The 19,236-nt window shown below is 45.6% G+C and overlaps 1 protein-coding gene across 3 annotated transcripts in view; it reads right to left on the bottom strand.

Moving 5' to 3' along the window:
• Nell1 (neural EGFL like 1) overlaps positions 1-18,349 on the bottom strand; it is an 829,837-nt gene extending 811,488 nt beyond the window's left edge. For 2 of the 3 annotated variants that reach the window (XM_028787439.1, XM_028787440.1), the window contains exons 1-2: positions 18,243-18,297; positions 10,208-10,336 (exon numbers count right to left, since the gene is read on the bottom strand). In XM_028787439.1, coding sequence (XP_028643272.1) covers positions 10,208-10,336; positions 18,243-18,297 — 184 coding nt within the window. Of the gene's footprint in view, positions 1-10,207; positions 10,337-18,242 lie in introns of all 3 variants that reach the window. The other variant, XM_028787438.1, reaches the window with a different exon arrangement.
• Between the last annotated feature and the right edge of the window lie 887 nt (positions 18,350-19,236).

The raw sequence follows: 19,236 nt of genomic DNA, 5'->3' as shown, positions 1-19,236 counted from the left end.
TCCACCAACCAAAGAACATACACAGGCTGGAACAAGACCCCCCTCCCCTGGGCACATATGTAGCAGGCAGGTAGTTCAGCCTTCATCTCCATGGCTGCCCTGTCTGGCCTCAATGGGTAAGGATGTACCTAATCTAGCAGAGACTTTATGTGTTGGGGTTGGGGGATATCCAGAATGGGTCCTACCCTCTCAGAGAAGAAGGGGAAGGGGGTGAGGAAAAGGGGCTGGATAAGGGAGGGACTTGGAGAAGGAGCAGCATTTGTGATGTAAACAAATTAATTAATTTTAAAAAACATGAAGAGCTAACTCATCCTCTGTCCCCTCACAATCTCGTTCTCCTAAACATGCAGGCACACACATACATGCACACATACATACACATCTGCACACACATATACACACATCCAAACACATGCACACATGCACACACATTCACTCTTATACACACACCATACACAAACACATACATACAAGTACACACATATACACACTGTGCATGCATGCAAACACACATACACACACAACTAGACCTACCACCTTAAGACGTAAGGACATAGTAACAAGAACTCATAGTATCCCGTGTTCAGTCCCAGAACTTGGTACACTTTGATTTACTCCCACCTCACTACAATTGGACTTCACAGGAACTATTTTTCACTGCTGTATTATCAATACATGGAGACACTTAGGTAGAAAATGTAGGTGGCTTTCTAATGAACATGGTGCCCTGACCTTGAGTGATAAGACCTTACAGTCTAGTACATTAGCTGGATGGAGCTGAAATGGGAAAGCCTGTGGAGCGTCCCTCGACCTGCTCTGTCTCGTAGGTATCCTCTAGTCACACACAACAGATGAAATAGGGACGGTGTGGCCAAAAAGTGGATTTTAATACTTTATCACTTTAATTCATTGGAAATCTAGCATTGGTGAAAGGGAGGTTTTGTGACACTAGATGCCATTTGATGAAAGGTGGCACAAACCGTGTGATACAGGAGACATGAGCTGATAACTGAGAAAGCATATAGGCTGCGCCTTGGGATAGGAACTTAGGCAGAGCATAGCACTGTCAGAGTTGAGGGCAGGAGGCTCAGAATCTGGGGAGACTGAGAATCTAGGTTTGTTAGATAAGATATGAGAGACTACTGCCTTACACAAAGAAAAAGTAAAGGTCTTCCTTAAAGTCTGCAGCCAGCTGGGTACTAATGGAGTCATACATGTGAAAATATTGCCCAGAGATAGAGCAGAGCAGCCCACAAGACTACAGCAGCCAACATACAAGAAGAGTGTGTGTTTCCAGCAGCCCAGGGAGATCTACCATTCCCTGGGTGGAGTATGTCAGAAGTTTTGCCTCAGTGATGGGAAATAATAGTTCAACATCAAATGAACACTCCTCTGGGGCATTCTGTGCAGCCTCAAAAGTAGAATCTAAAAGCTTAACTGTTTCCCAATAATTCAACTGTATTCTAGATCACAACCCAAAGAACATTTAGGCAAACTTCACAATGGCTAACACTCAATGAAAAATGGTTTAGGCATGCAAGGCACAGGCTACAAAAAAATAATAAAGTAAATAAAATAAAATAAATAAAATTCAGCCAGTAAAAACTGATCCAGGAGCTGTAGAGATAAATCAGCAAACATAATGTTTATTGTGCAAGCATGGGCATCTTAGTTTGGACCACCAGCAACCAAGCTAAAGGCTGACGTGGAAATGTGTGCTGCTATACTTCCCTGCTCATGGAAAGGGGAAACAGAGGCAGGCAGGGCTCAGGTGCTCACTGGACCTGCACATACAGGCTTAGGACACACAAAACCCCAGCATGGGAAGTGGAGTGGGCATGAAGCCCCACCTCTGAACTGATAGGATGGGGTCAATTTTCTTTAAGGATTTGACCTTCCATACATTGACCATACCCCTGTGGTGAGCACACAGCCAAGAATATATGAGCAGCACAAGTTGGACTTGATGAGGTTAAGAAAAAAAAGAGGATGCCAAGTTGGGTGGGTAGGCAATAGGGGTGAGTATGGGAGGGGTGATTGAAAGAAAAAGACAGTAGAAGATACTTGAAGACTATATGGCCAATTTTTTTTTTTTAGATTTAATGAAACTCAAATCCATCCCATGCAGAAGAAATATGGTAACCATTACAGTGCTATTCATCATAAACAAAATACTTAAAATTAGTAGTAAAAAGAAGCCCTTAGGAAGCACGTGGAAGAGAGGCACATTATCTCTGAGAAAAGCCCAATGACACAGCAGATTTTGAGCTAGGAACAGCATGAATAAGAATGAGAGAAAATAAACTGTCAACCCAGAGGTTTATGCACAGCAACAACGTATTTCAACATTGAAGGAAACATAAAGACTGTCTCAGATATATAAAATCCAGAGGAACTCAGCACCAAGAGACCTACAATCTAAAAAATGTTTAAAGAAACACAATTTACACAAGGGATACAAAATACACAAAACAGTAACCAAATAGACAAGAATAAACAGAAGATAGGGTTTTTTTTTTACATAAATTGATTTAAATAATTGGCTGATTAAATGAAAATAGTAAGAATGGGGTCTGGAAAGATGATGTAGTGATTATAAGCCCTGGCTAATTCTCCAGAGGACTAAGTTCAGTTCCCAGTACCCACATGGCAGCTTACGACCATTCGTAACTCAAATTCCAAATTCTGATGTCCTCTTCTAGCCTCCAGGGACACAAAGCATGCTCATGGTTACATACATACAGGCAAAACACCCATACAAACCACACACATACCACATATACACACATACACACACACACATTCACACATACACACACACACATACTCACAAACATACACATACAAACATGGACACGCATACAAACACACACTCACACCTACACATACACACACACATACATACATACACACACACACACACACACACACACACACACACACACAGTAAGAATAGGTCTGAGCACTTGGTTGAAGAGTACTTGTCCAGCATGTGTGAGGCCCTGGGTCCTACTCCAAGCACTGCCAATAAAAACAATGGTAATAATGCAGGCTGCAGCCTGGCATACAAATAAAAATGAAAATATGTTGCAATGGCAGTTCAAAGATCAGGAAGACAGAAATGGACTACTGAAATGATCTTACACATAAATGTGACATTGTGTCATTAGAAAGTAGTGGTAGTATAAAGACAGATTTTGTATGCCCCAGAGCAACCACTAAAGCCACAAAACAGAAGGCTGTATTAAGAGACCAATAAAGAACATAAAATGGAATCATTAAAAAAAAAAAAAGCTATCCATGTAATCCATAAGACAGAAAATGGAGAGGAGGAAGAATAGAAGATGGAAGATGAGAAAGAAAAGAGGAGAAAGAAGGCGAGGAGAAGGGAGAGGAAAGAAGGGAAGGGTAAGGGAAGGGAGGGGAGGGAAGAGAGAAGAGGGGAAGAGAGGAGAGTGGCAAGTAGAAAAACAAAACAAATAAAGACAGGTTTAAACAACCACATCAACAGTCACACTAAATATAAACGAAACAATATAATGAAAAGATTTAGGTTGTCTGTTGACTTAAAAAGATAAACAGGTGGGCTGGAGAGGTAGCTCAGGAACCAGGAACACTGGTTGCTCTTCCAGAGGGCCTGGGTTCAGTTCCTAGCATCCATGTGATGTCTCACCATTACCTGTAACTCCAGAGAGTCCAGTGTTCACTTCTGGTCTCCATAGGCACTATATGCATGTGATGGACAGACATGTATGTGGACAATGCTCATAAACATAAAATAGAATTTACAGATAAGTAAATCAATAAATAATACTAGGAAGTCTCTCTTCCCAAATGACTCTAATGTGTGTCAAGTTAACATAAAACTAACCAACACATAATAAAACGGCAAGACCCAGCTATATGTGTATTCTAAGGAAAGCACCTTAAAACTAAACCTCAAAATATCTATAATCAGTGGGAGAAATTCAGACCAGGAATCTACATACCATAAAATACTATTTGTAGAAAGTTCTAGAGAGTGTAAATTAATCTATAATGATAGCAGAAGAGCAGTTTTGGGAGACAGAGATGGGGAGAAGTGGGTGACGGCTTGCGGTGACAACTATATCTCTAATTATTATAGAATGGTTCTACAGGTGTATTCATATGTCAGAATCACCATATCATACTGTTTTAATATGCAGTTTATCATGTCAGTCATCCCTCAACAGAATTGATTAAGTTCTAATCTGTGAATGGAATAAGTTATTAAATCTGGTTTTGGCTTTAAATATTATAAAGTCTAATATATATTGATTGGTATAGGTAAAAACTCCAAAGGTAAGATTTTGTTTTTGAGAATTTTGGAGAATTTGTTTTTAAAGCTTTTGAAGAATTTTGAAGATTTTGTTAACAAAAGGTAAACCATCTTAGCAATAACTTTCCATGTCAACCACATGTTGAAATGAGAATATTTCACAAAGAGATATGTATGTAATTTCACTGGCTTCTTTTTACTTGTTCAACATGGCTCCCCTAAAACATGAGGTGTATCCATTGTACATTCTCCTGGACAGTTCTCCACTACAGAGGGAGATTTAACTGAACTACTCAGAACACAGTAGTGTTCACATTTCTACCCAGCAATGAGTAGTCAGAACAACATCCCTCCCAAAAATGTCCACACTTTAATCACCGAGTAAATAAATTGTCTTACTTGGCAGAAAAATCTTTGAACATGATTACTTTCTGGGTATTGAAATGAGGCCACTGTTATGTATGATTCGTTTGAGTGAGCCCAGTGTAATCACAAAAAGTCCTGACAGAGAGGAGAGGGGGACAGTAGATCAGTACCCAGAAAGACAGTCTGAGGAGAGGCAGGAGGTAGTGTAACAGCAGACACACAGGCTGGAGCATTGTATCGAGTCCAGGAGGATGGTAGCTATGGAATGTGGGAAAGGCTCAGTTATGCATGAAGAACACTGTTTTTTAGTACCCCAACATCAGTTCCTGAGAGCTCACTTCGATGTCCAGAATTCTAAGATAATTACATGTTGATGTAACTAAATTTGTGGTCATGTATCATAGCAACAGTAAATAAACAACACAGCTTCTGTGTGTGTCTGACGTTGGGGTACTGCTACAACCAATACACAAGAATTAGGGAAAGGCTTTGACTTGGGTAACAAAAATAGCAAAAAGTAAAAATAAGTCTGAAGGTTGTGGTGGAAAATGCCTTCCACAGACTGTAAATAGAACTTCTGAGAAGAAAGTGGAGAACACAGTAGAGAGCCTGCACTGCCTGAGAATATTTAATTGTCGTTAAGTATGTACAGCTGCGAATGCTCAAAGGCCACTGCTCCCAGAGTCTCCGAAGGAAATGAGGAGCACCTTGCTGACAAACAAACAAGGAAAATCTTCAGATAGCAACAGAAAGGCAGGCTGAGTTTGGCCCTGCGGTGACCTGGAAACGATACCTGTCAACAGTGAACATGGATGATCCGCTGAAGGGCTTGCAGAGGTGGAGAAGACACCTGCCAACAGTGACTGTGGCTGAGAGGCTGTGGATGGGTAGTTGAAGGGATTGCAGAGGGGGCCTGACTTCCTGCTGCTTGTGGAAAATGTCAGAAGCAAGAAGGAGGTTGAGGCAAAAACTGCTAAGCAAGAAGCAAGGAGGGGTTGCTGGTTTGGAGAACTCTCAGCCCACCTCCATCACAAAAGAGAACAAAATGAGACTGACTCCCGAGAAAGCCCATTCTGGAGGAGAGGCCAAGTGTAAAAGAACAGTTTTTAGTGGTGTCTTGAAAGGATTAAAAGACCAGAAAAATTCATCACCCACCCAGGGATCTCTTGGAAGAGATCAAGTGTGACAGGGTCACCCTAGCCATCTAGGTGATGGAAATGGAGGTAGAAAAATGTATAGAAGAGCCTCCTGTCTCTCATAGACAGGAGACCATCAAGAATCTTGAGATTGTTAGACATATTAAGAATCAATATTTACTAAAATGACATGACATTTGGCATAAAAACAGACACCTGGACCACTGACACAGAATAAAACACTTAGAAATAAAGCCAGGTTCCTACAGCTGATTCTTAACAAACGTGGGAAGAATGCACATTAAGAATACACATTAATTCCTTAAGGACAGGAACATTTGTTCAGTACCAAAAAGACCAACACAGCAAGCTCAGCATTATATGTGAAAACGAAGAGATTGATCCTACAGAATAGAATACGATAGTGCCTCCCAGAGCCTAGGAAAGAGAGACGGGGCATGCGAAGAGCCTAGGGAAAGCGGTTGGTTAGGTGCAGTCCTTCTAATGTTCTTCCGCAAGAAAGATAGCTATAGATAATAGATATGATTAATTAAATACTTCAAAATAGCTGGTAGAAAATATTTTTAATGTTTCAAAACAGGATAGCAAGAAATGACTGAAGTGATGGCCATGAACCAAGCCTGACCTGATCCTCATACGCAGGCCATGGACACTGAAATCTGGTTCTGCACCCCATTACTATGTACAACTGCTAAATATCAATCAAAAACCAAAATACCACTTTGAAATATTCCCAAGCACATGTCTGTGATCCCAGCACTCAGAGGACTGAGGCAGGAGGATGTATAGTCCCAGGTCTGCCTCAGTTACATAGTGAAACCTTGTTTCAGAAGTCTACAGTGGAGAGATGGTTCAGTCAGTAAAGCCTCTGCCATGCAAACATGAGGAGCTGAGTTCTAATCCCCAGCACCACTGTAAAAAGCCAGGTCATGATCAGCGCATGTCCGTAACCACCAAACCTAAGAGCGGCAGGCAAACGATGGGTGGATCTCTGAAGTTCATTGGTCAGCCAGTATAGCCAATCGGTGAGCTCTGGGCTCAGTGAGAGACTGTCTCAAAATAAATAACTAAACAAACAAACAAACAAATAAGGTGGAGTGTCATAGAGGAAGAGACTGAACATTGACCTCTCTGGGCTCAGGGACAGACTCTAAATTAATTAATTAATTAATTAATTAATTAATTAATAAGGTGGAAAGTCATGGGAAAGACACTTAACATTGGCCTCTGGCCTCCACATGCATCTACATATGAACATACTCACTCTGAGCATTATTTTAACTCTTTTTTTCCAAAGCTGAGGACCAAACCCACAGTCTTCTGCTTACTATGCAAGCACTCTACCACTGAGCTAAGTCCCCAACCCCCATATGCTATATGCACCCACACACAAACATACACAGATGATAAAGTTAAAGATAATTTTAAAAATAAATTGTAAAATATTTCTGAGAATTTTATACTGGCAGAAACATCACCAGCTTGAACTGGAAAGAAAGTAAGAGGACAAAATGAATCAGGGCTCACAAGACCCCCAAACTCTACTGACAGGGCACAGGCTGACAACTCGTTCAGCTGCAAGCGAATGTTCTCCATCATGCAAAAGGAAAGGTATCCCAGAGGGGCGTGCCAAGGACAGGGGACAGAGGTTGTTTCCAGGCTTTGAGGTTCCATGGAGTTGGTACTGCTAGGTTCCCAGATTACTGAGGTGGATGGCGGCCCCTTTCTTCTTTCCTCTCCTTCCCCCTTTAACCAGGAGTGTCTGTAACTGATATTCCATTTCTGACTCCCTTTTCTTTTGGAAGTAGATTCCTTTTTTTTTTTTCCCCAGTTCCATGGGCCCACAGATGGAGGAAAATTCTGTCCCAAGTGCATCTCATCACACGTGATTTAAACTAAAAGCGAGATTTAGGATTCTTCAACAGGCATGATTAGAGATTTGGGACTGTGCACTGGTGCTTCAAGCATTAACACTGTTGAAGGGTAGTGGTGAGATGGTTGTATTTTTGCATGTAGGACAGATATGAGTCTTTGGGAAGTAGTGGATACAATTTGCAGAATAATGGTTTCCCAAAGCAGTCCAGGAGTCAGTCACCAGAACCTATGACTATGCCATCTTAAGAGAAAAAGGAGCCTTTGCAGATATAATAAGACACTGAAAATCCCCACCTGGAAGACATCCGAGAGGTAAATGCCAACACAGAGAACAAGCAGGTTCCAGAGAAGAAGCCCTGCCCAGGGGCTCTGCAATGGAATGAATGACCGAGAGCAAGCAAAAGCCTCTTCTAAGGTACGCTGGGCAGAGGAATGTTCATCCAACTGAAAAGGCTCGTTAATCACTTACTACATACTATGCACAATAACTGGCTCTAAAGATCAAGAACTATCTAGATAAGCAGGAACCCTGCCCTCATGAAGTCCACAGAACACCCAAGTTTTCTTAGCAGAGAATGGCAGGGATTCTCGCTTTCCACAAGGCAAAAAGGAAAGCAATCCGGTGACCCAGTCTTTCCTTTTAGCCACAACAGCTTAAATAGTTCACCAAATGTCTAAGTAATTAAGTGGAATTCACATACCTAAAGTTTGCTACAAGTCATTATGTGATTTGTTCTGTATCACTAACAATTGTTAGCTATCCACACAGTGAATATCTTAAATCACATCCAATAATATCAGTTCTGTGACTGTAAATTAACCCTGTTGTTATTTATGTTGGATATGATATGTTCCCTACAGCCTCATGTTTTAAACCCATGTTCCCCATCTGCTGGTGTGATTTGGGGAAGCTCTAGCTTTAAGAAGTGGAGTTTAGCTAGAGGAAGAAGTCACTAGGTACACGCTTGATGAATATTAATCCCTACTCCTTCCTGGCTTACTCTCTGCTTCCAGGCTGCCATGATATGAGCTGTTCCTCCCTCCCTCCCCTGCTATGATAGACAAACCTTCTAAAACTGTGAGCCAGAATAAATTTTTCCTGCCTCAAGTTGTTTGGATCAGGTATTTGATCAGAGCAATGAAAATCTAACCAGTGCACTTGTCTTCAAAGAAGGGTGAGCCGGAAGAACTTTGTCAGGCATTTTCACAGGGAAATACCAAGCCACATGCCTCCCCTGCATTAACCTCTGCGATGGTCCCCAGTGCTGTAACATTAAAGCACAACATCTGACAAGCACACAGCCTCCCACCTACCAGAACAGATACTGCATAAGCCAGCAGAGAACTCAAACCCATGCCGCCTGGAAAATAATCGCCCCTGACTGGTAAACAGGCGGTGCCTACTCCTTCCAACACTCACTACCCTCCTGCTATTCTGTACCTTTATCTGTTGGCTTCTGTTAAAGGCCTTTCTACATATAATGTCCGTAGTGGCCAGACTTCCATCCCTTCTGACCCCAGGCTTTCCTTTCAAATTTCATGTCCCTGCTGATCTGCCATACTTTCCAGGTGGCCTTTCTCTGGTGACCACTATCTCTCACTCAAACCTGACTCAGACCTGAGTCTCTGTCTGACTCAGACCTGTCTGCATTACCCTTGACTGGCAGTCTATACGTCCTCTTTATGGATAAGTCAGGCCACTTTGATTCAACAACTATCTGTGGAATTTGCTGATTTCTGCATTATATTTTAGGGCAGGGGCTGCATGTATCTTCTTTACTCTTGGCATTCTATATAGTACACAGAAGAATTCTAAAACAATGCCAGTGTTCACTAAACAAGAACTATATACATCAGGCATTGTTACAGAATTCCCATTAGGGAGGTGCTGCAGTGATCTGTCATTTAGATGAGGATACCAAGGCACAGAGAAGCTAAGTCCCACAGGCCATAGCTGCAAAGCTGGAAGGCAATTCCAATCAGTGGGGCTCCAGAGCCCACGCTTTGAAGCACTGCTCTATCTTGGCTTTAGGATGGCTTGTTAGATGGTGTATAGTCAGGTGTATAGTTGGCAGAGCAGAGGAAGCTGCACCCAAAGAGAATGTAGCCATGAGCACGCTCTTCCCATAGATAAGACAGAGACGCAGGTACTTGGAAGATAGAAACAATCATGAGATGAATGATCCGCAAGCCGAGCCCGGTGAGTAGCAGCCTTCAAAAGATCTGCAGCTTAATTCCACTACGGGTCCCTACCAATGTCCGTGGGTGAACATTTCACGGTCGAAGCAAGTATCTTCACACCACACCCACATGCCTCTGCTCGCTCTCAGAACACCCGCTGCTTATCACACACTTCAAGATAACAACACAAGAAAAGCAGCAAAGGTGATCCCCAAACCAGGAGGGTAAGCACACCCCTAGACAGACTCCTCCTCTCCTACCCCCACCCCACACGAGAGAGAGAGAGAGAGAGAGAGAGAGAGAGAGAGAGAGAGAGATATGCTTTTACCTTGAAATAGAAACGCTTTACTGGCATTGTGTAGTCCAGCCACCTGAGTGACTCCCAGGGTGGTGTTCACAAGGTCAAGTTCTGTGATGATGTCCATCTGAAGGTCGGGGTCCATCCCAAAGCCCAACACTGGAGAAAAATAGATTTATGTTGGTTTACCAGGCAGCAATACATATAGAGCAGATCACAGATGGGGGAGGGGGCAAGATTCAGCCAAGGCAGCTAGGAGTGCAAGCAAGTTGCCCTGGGAAAAACAGGGAAGCAACCCTACCCTCCAACCCCTCTCAGAGCTCGGTTTCTTTGTACCGTACCCCGACCCATTCCATTATAGATGGCTAACCCCACACCAAAACTCTCTGGGGCCAAATAAGCTTCAGAATTCAGGACATATCACAGGTTGAAAAGGAAATATGGCCTACATGGTATGTTTTATGTAACACTCTCTGCAAAGGCTGGGTCAGTGGCCTATAATCAAATTCTAGAGCGTTTCTGGTGAAAATAAAAAATTGTGCTGTTTTCTCCTAATTGAAACAATGATTTAAATAACCCAATATCCCTTCAGGTCACATTTTGTCACCAAATGAATTTAACTCAGGACAGTTTTGCTGAATTACGAAGAAATTTTGGATCTCTAGACTTCTGGGGTGTGAGGATGGAGATGGTGGGAGACTGTGGTGCTGCTCTACCTGCCTCAGACACAGACATAACAACAAATCCTGCAGCAGCCCACATCACCCAGAAACCATTACCTACAATATGCAGAAAGGAAGCAAGGAGAGGCCTGCTGCTTCTACTGGAAAAGGGGGGTGGGGAGGGGGTTCAGATTAACAGGTACATATGTCCCTCCAAAGGATTCCTGAATAGAAAGTAGATGCCCTGACCTTTCTTACTAGGGAAGAAATGTGGCTGAATCCCGGTCTGGGAACGATAGATCCCCAAGGGTGTCTCTTACCCAGAGAGTGTTCTATGGAATGACACATTCACGACTGCAAAGTGATTTCCAATTACATATATTAATAAGGCTACAGATCACTCTGTGGGACTTTGTTTGAAGCCATTCATGAAGGCTCTGCTTAGCGCCACTTAGCATCTCAATAGTGGGTTCTGATTGCTCGGTTGGAAATGTTTTAATCAGCAACAGCTGTCAACTTCCCCCTGATGGCAATGCAGTCACCCAGGCGGGATTCAGAGAGCAGGCACCCAATTCATCCCATGGAGTCTCAGTGAATATTCATCAGGACTTCCTAAGCCCCCACAGCCTCACCTGTCCTCCTCTACCCCTGCTGCCTGTATAAATTAGGGGAAGGAGATTCACCCTTCCCTTCCCCTTCCCCTACTCTGCAGCCATATCAGAAGGCTGGTCAGAAGGGGTGCTTCAGAGTTGAAACTGATCAAGCCACCGCAGAACTCTACTAGGTTAAATGGAAGGCATGGTGCATTTAACTGCCTTCTTGGGTTTTGTCAGGCCCTGTCTAACACACACACACACACACACACACACACACACACACACACACACATCTTCTGAGCTGAGCATGAAAATTATCTCCTTGAAATGCAACCAGTGATCCAGTGACCCAAAAATAGCTCTCACATCCAGTTTGAATTCATTTATCAGCACGTTGGGTGTGGGGTCCCACGCAGCACATACTAGGTGCTATGCATGTTTGGGCACCAAGGACATTCTCTTCAAGTTTTCATTACTGAGAGAGACAAAAACTAAGAGGATAGTTTGGCGATAAAAACCAGAAAGTATCAGGACAGAAAAAAAAAAAACTTAGATAACCATGGGTGCACGCTAGGAACATCATGGAGTATTCTAGAAACAAATGAGAGATGGGTAAACTGGCCTGTAGCAAAATGGGTATGGTGGGTGTTGGGGGAGCTCAAGGCAGGTGTCTCCTATTCCCTTCTGTTGGTGTGATAAAACAGTATTCACACAATTCACCATTGAGGGAAGTCAAGGAGGAACCTGCTTTCTGGCTCACTGACTGGTCAACTGGCAGGTTCATGAATAAGTAGATTGTTTTAAACAGCCCAGGACCACCTACTCAGAGAACAGTGCTACCCAGAGTGAGCTGTGTCCTCCTACATCAATTAACAATCATGACCATCCTTTAAACAAAGGATCACAGAGCAACCTGATAAAGAAAATTATTGTCGCAAAGGTCTGTGAGCTGGCTCAGAGGGTGAAGGCACAGGCCAACATGCCTGACCACATGAGTTCGATCCTCATCACCCACGTGGTGAAAAGAGAGAGCCAACTCCCCCAAGCTGTCCTCTGACTTCCAAACTTGTACCATGACCAGCATCTCCCTATAACTTCACCCCACATACACAATAAGAAAATAGATCATTTTTAAAAAATTAAAGACCCTCTTTGTAGTTGACTCCGTTCTCAGTTGACGGTGCTAACTAGAGACTGCAGGGACCAAGTTATAAAAGGTCTTAGGACCAATGACAAGGACCTTGGCTATTATTCTGTTTCTAACGGGCGATTGTGGGAGCAATGTGAAGTTTGTGCTCAAGGAAAGGATGACTATGTACGCTCTAATTTGCATTTCAAATGTGGTCTATCTTTAAGCATCCACCTGTGAGCTATTGCTTACACTACATACCAACTCCATTCACAGAGCCTGCTCTGAGCAAAGTAAAGCTGGGCAAGGTACCCTTCTGTCTTCCTGAGTCCCAGTCCCATGAGCCTGCTGTCAGGACTTGTGAGTTTAGATGCCAGCAGCTCTGTGGTCACCTTGAACAGACAGGAAAGGAACTAATATTTCAATTTGATCTATACTGTTCTGATCCTATACAGCACAAATTAAATCAAAGGTAATCTCAAAGGACCCGAAAGCTCGTCTTTCTCTGGCCAGAAACTTGGTAAATGGCTGGTACATGTGCTCTCAGCCAGACATGAAGAGACGACAGAAGCATCTCTCTTACCCCTACCTGGGATTTGACAGGCTCTTAATTCAGAATAGGGTTTTTACATAATGTGGGATTATATAGTCCTTACTGTGGTAGATTTGACCTCAAGGTAATAAGGTAGACCATGAAAAGACAAAGGGCAGGTAAGTCAAAAACAGTAGGTTGCTACGGTTATCCTAGTTGGGGTTACTATTGCTGGGATGAAACACTATTACCAAAACTAACTTGAGGAGAAAAGGGTTTATTTGGCTAACACTTCACTGAAGTTTTCACAGCAGGAACCTGGAGGCAAGGCCATAGAGGGATGCTACTTACTGACTTGCTCCTTGTGGCTTGCTCAGCTTGCTGTCTTCACCCACAATGTGATGGACCCTCAGCCATAAATCACTAATTAAGAAAATGTCCCTACAGGTTTGTATGCTTACAGCCTGATGTTAAGGAAGCATTTTCTCAACTGAGGTCCCCCTTTTCAAATGACTACAGATTATGTCAAGTTGACATAACTAGCCAGCACAATGGTTGCCTGAACTATTGGCCTCAAATCTTTACCCATCTCCCCTCCATCCTCTGTGTTGTGTGGCTTCATAGTTCTTTCTACTGAAGTGAATGAAGGCCCTCTCTTCCCCTGTTCTGAACTCAGCTGTGTCCCGTCTTGGCTACTGGGGCATCTGTGGCACTGCTTACAAAAGCAAAGGCTTGAATGTGCTCACATGGTGGGACTCCTTCATCATGATGAGATCATAGGAATGGACCCCTGGTCCATGAGGACAGTGCACACAGAGATCAGACAACTCGCCTGAATGTGAAGTGGTGGTCAACTGGACTCTGCCTAGATAAGACAACACCAGCCCAAGCTACATGCATCTGAACACAATAACTGTTACCCTAAGTCACGACTTGGGGTAGCTTGCTGTGTAACAGATAATCAATACAGAAACTGGAGGCCCACTGAGATGTTCAATTTAAAAATACACAAGTCTTTCAGCCTAAAGGGTGTGCAACACAATAAACCTAATACACCTTGTGGACTTGATAAAATACCATAATAATGTCCTCAAATCCCCACTCCCAAATGAGAACACAGTGTTCTCCATCCAGAACATATTGTGGAAACACAAATCCTCCATCATTGAGAAGTGCTATTTCTGAGAACCTCAGTTTCCTCATCCATTTTCTATAGTGTTACCTCCCTGACGCCTGAAGTCTGGGAGATTATGAGTTCACAAACAGGCTACATACAGTAGATACTCAGCTGGGGTTTCATTCACATACATCTCCTAAGACTAACACTCCAGACCATTCCAGCCTTGATCCTGTACTCCACAGAAGTCAAAGAAGAAATTCGAGTAGCGCTCCCTCACTACTGTGACCGTTTTGCTCTTTATATGAAGACACGTCATACAAACAGAAAAAAGAAACCAATTAGGCTTCCAGATGCAGTCTTGTTCTCTCCCTTTAATTAGTCCCTTTCAGGACAATGCCCAATGCTGAATAACACATTGCACATGACATAGGGAATCAGGAAACCCATTAATAAGGAGCCATCTACGTGACCCCTCCTGAACCTTGCATCATGTAGATGCTGGCTCCATCAGACATGTTTTATTTTCAAGCTCCTGTCTCCTAGCCATGCAGCCAGCTCCTGCCATTCCCTAGGAAACTCTATTAAAGTTCCTTACTTTTGACATAACAGCTCTACAAATGGCTAAAAGTGGGCATTAGAATTAAGCAGAATAAAAGGCTCCTGGGGAAAGGATATTTTCAGAGCCTGGAAAGCAGCAGTGAACATGACAGAGGCACTTGAGGTCTGATCCGGTATTCAGAACTCACTTGAGCTGAGATACCTGCTGTTGCCCATGCCACTGCTGGCTGATCTTCAGCCCTAGCCAAGGAGAGATCCAGTCCAAAGCCTTTCAGTTTGCCTTTGACGCTCCAAGCACAGAGTCCTGGCGTGACTCACCTCAGATCTAATCTGCCTCATGGTAGCAGCTGCTTTTCTGGTCCATGCAGAAAAAAATGACACTGGAAAGAGACTCTACAACCTCCTCTAATAACAGGAGTGTATGGCCACTTGATCTCTTCTTAGTACCTTGAAAAGTGATGTTCTTGAAGAATGGACTTTATGCTTCTGCAAGTTAGCACATGCTTGATAGGGTTGGGGCGGGGGTGGCTCATGCTGATCTACATACTGAACAGCTTCAAATAAAAAATTCTCTCCTTCCAAGCAGGTCCTAGCAGGAGGCACTGAGTAACAACCTCCCTCCCCATAAAAGACCTGGAAAGCAAGGAAGGCTTAAGCACAGAGCATGGAACTCAAAGGTCACACTACTGGCATTTCCAAGCTATAGGAGAAAACTTGTGGATGAAGGGTGCTCTGACCAGTACTATTCTGCCTATCCATCTACTCGAATGTGCCTGGAAAGCCCAGAACAGGAGAACACACGCACCCCTACCTCCACCCCCACTCTGTGCTCCAAAGGTTCTCTGACCTGGAGTGGTGTGAGCAGCTTCCTCCTCTGCCTTTTGATGGTTGTATGTGAAGCTACTTCTGCACTGCAGTCTTGCTTTAATTAAAATGTGCCTGATAGCATCTATCCATTTCCATTAAAAGCTGGTGATATCTGAGCAGCTAAGTGGGCCACATGTTTACTTCATCTAGGACTGGTAATGTCCCAGGCAACAATTGTCTCACTTGACAAACAAACTCTCCAAGCAGCTGTTTGGATCCTGATAGGGTAATCACCAGTGTACCTTCACAACCTAAAGATGGATGTGGGGGTGGGGATGGGAATGGGGCTGCCGGTGCAAACCCAAAGAGGCTGCTTCCAGAAACCCACCACAATGCTCCCTCTGGCTACAAAAAACTCCAAACCTACGAGGCATAATTTCTTCCATTTCCTTAATTCTTCCAACAATTTATGTATGAAAAGTGCGCAGCCTCAGGCAGTCAAGTAATTGCTACCAGGAAGCACAAGGTTTGGCCTTGCACCACGCTAGGAGACAGCTTGGGGAGCTGGTACATCTTAGATCTAAGATGTCTTTGTCCAGTGTTTTTTTGGGAGGGCCTGACTGCATTCCACTTCATTCCTCCAAAGCCCTCAAGACACAAGTCATGCAACTCACTTCACTGCCTGGGCAAAACCTTACAGGTGATCAGCCATCTCTCTCCACCAAGTAACCAGACCTTCACTCCCCTGACACCAGCCTCTCACAGCCCACCTCTTTTCCCACACCACGTGGTGTAACAAAAATGCTTTCTGGTTTCAACCAAGGTTCTCAGCCAAGCTGTAAGTTCTCCAGTCATGAACTTTCTCTCTCTCTCTCTCTCTCTCTCTCTCTCTCTCTCTCTCTCTCTCTGTGTGTGTGTGTGTGTGTGTGTTTGTGTGTGTGACCTTAGAAGCCACCCACTGTTTATTCAAGGTGTATGTGAAGGGGGCTGGGGTTGTAGGGAAGGGGGAGGACCTCACATCAGAATCTGGAGTACAGTGGAAACTCAGCCTACCACTTCATGAGCACAGTTTTTGGCAACTTTTCAAAGGAGTAACAAAAAAAAAGAATGTTAAGCATTTGGGTCATAATATGGAATGATATGGAATGACCATCAGGCTGCTTTTCACCATCTGTCTTCTCCCGTCTTCCCTTCCTCTGTAGGACATTTCCAGCAACACTCTCCTCCCCCCAGGGTAGCCCAGCACGTAGGCCCTGTCCTCATCTTCCTGGAGCTAGTTCTAGTTGCCAGAAGCAACTGTAGTAAGCGCCACTTAGACTTGGGTCTATCGGCTGCAGAGGGAGTTCCGGCTGCAGAGGGAGTTCCGGAAAGACACTGGGGTTCTTTTGTCCCTAGAGAAATGTTTCCCTGTTGCTCTAGGATTAAGCAAAGGAAAGCCTTAGTCCACTTCGGTCCTGGGAAATAAGGCAGGACTGTCTAGAAGCTCCCAGACCCCTAATTGCCCAAGCGGGGACCCTGGGACGCAAGGGGAGGGAAGTTTTAAAGTCAACTAAAGAGGGGGTGGGTTCTCAAGGTAAACCAGCTATCTGGCCAGGGAAGGAAACTGAACCTCTAAACGGGGAAACATGAAGGTGGTGAAGGGACGCCGAAGCGGGGACAGGGAATGGCCATGCATCCATCCTGGGGATCGGAAGTCTGTAGGCAATGAGTCTGATGCCTGGCTACAAGAATTATTTCTTCCTCTCTGGGCCCTGTTGGTCTGTTTCCTACCCCTCCTAACCCCGCCCCTGCCTCCTCACTACTACTACAAGCTTGGTGAAGTAGGCTACATTCTCGAACCCCAGGGACTTGGAGTCAGGGAACCCCGTGGAAGAGGAAGGGGAAATGCGCCTTAGTGTCCTCACAAGGCACCTCCAGCAGGCAGGTTCTAGTAGGGACTTGGCCATCAGGCCAGTTTCCTTGGCCCCGGGTCCCGCCCCGCAATCTTTGATGATAGCAGGAAAAACACGGTTTAGGGGTTGAGAAAATCTTCGGTTGTCTCCACTGCTCCAATTTCCCTCCTAATAATTGTTCGCCCGGTTGTTTGGGCGGGGAGCTGCTAGAGGAGAACACTCCTGGAGTTCCACTCCGGGAACCATGTGGGAGCCACGGAAGAGCTCGCAGGTCCCCACTTTCCTCGCAGCCCTCTCCCGTGCGGTGTCTGGCTCCCCCGGCCCTGGCCGCGCCTGCTTGCCGCACGCGCTCCCTCTGCGGGTGGAACTCCCACGGCTCGGGAACATCCTTATCCACCGCACCCTGCAAGTTCAAGGATGTAGGGAATCGCTGGCCACGCTGCAACGGGTTCTGACTCCCCAGAACCGGGAAGCTGCTGACTAGCCACATAAGGGTGCGACCACTCGGCCGCACCTCCCCACACTGGATGCCTGCAGCTGCGTCCCCGGGGAAGAGGACGCTCGCGAGGGGCATCTTTTCTAGCGCTTTTACCCGGAGCTGTGCTGGGTGATCAGTGACCCAAGCATGCTGCTGCCCTTCTCTAGCCCGGCAGAGCTACGTTCCGCGTCTCTTTCTAGCCAGAGTAATCCCGGGTTACAGCAGCCGGGAGCAGTAAGATCATCACCACCACCTTCCCCCATATCCCTCTTAACGCCCAGCCTTGCTTACCTGTCCTGGCGGTGCACACACAGAACCACAAAACTAAAATCACATCCATCGGCATCGCTCCGGAGGCCCCCCGCCAAGCAGGGCGCACCAACGCCAGCAAGAAACCAGTGCTTCAGAAAGCTGCAGCTCTCTGGGCTCGAAGCCGCCAAACTTGCTGGCGGGCGGCAGGGGAGGTGGCTCGGCGGCGACGGGTGCTGCGCTCGGGGATCGCGCCCGGGAAGGCAACCCCGGCTGCCCCGCCCCCAGCCCACCCCCCACCGCGGGTGGCGGTGGCACGGGGCTGGGGCCCTGAACCCCGCTGCGGCTGCGCTCCCCCTGAGCTAGGGCGGGAGCGCGGGGCTCCGCCACTCCCGCAGGTTGCCCGGGGTGCCTGTGCGGATCCCGCTCGCCTCCTGGGCTCCGGAGCTGAGAGGATCCCGGCTACCCGAGCCTCACGGCTTCACGCCCCCGCCTCTGTCACTGCGCCGCGCTGCGGGCTGCCGAAGTTGCACCGGGCCGGGTCCGAAGCCGCCCAGCCCGCGTGCGTAGGTTTTGTTCCCTAGGGGGAACCAGACCTAGGTGGTGTCACCGAGTGCTCCCAGCCCCTCCTTGGGAAACAACTACTACCGATTCGCTCCAGCAAGTGGCTGGGGAGGAGCAGGTGGGGAGGACGGGTAATGCCTGAGTCCCCGACGGCCACCTGTACTTGCTGTCTATCCCCAGCCAAAGGCTCTTGTGACTGGATACTGGCTTTTAGGAGTGCTGGTGGAGGGTGTTGAGGTGGAAGTCCCTGAGCTTGGAGCAATCTATGGTTGGAATTTAAGAAGTGTTTGCAAGCTTCGTTCTACAGGCCGAATGCTGCCACATAGGGGAAGTTCTAAACCATTTTTGTCTCTTGTATGACTTTCTGGATGCTTTTCTCCAAAACCCGCTCTCTGGGCCTCTCTCCCTCCTTTCCTTGGAGGCCCCTACCGGAACACCATTCTGTAGAGAGAAAAGCTGGGCTTTGCTGGCG

The sequence above is a fragment of the Grammomys surdaster genome, unplaced genomic scaffold, assembly GCF_004785775.1.
Source record: "Grammomys surdaster isolate TR1022 unplaced genomic scaffold, NIH_TR_1.0 125635, whole genome shotgun sequence".
Taxonomy (NCBI): Eukaryota; Metazoa; Chordata; class Mammalia; order Rodentia; family Muridae; genus Grammomys; species Grammomys surdaster.
Note: the sequence above shows the minus strand (reverse complement) of the source record. Positions and strands in the feature narration are given on the sequence as shown.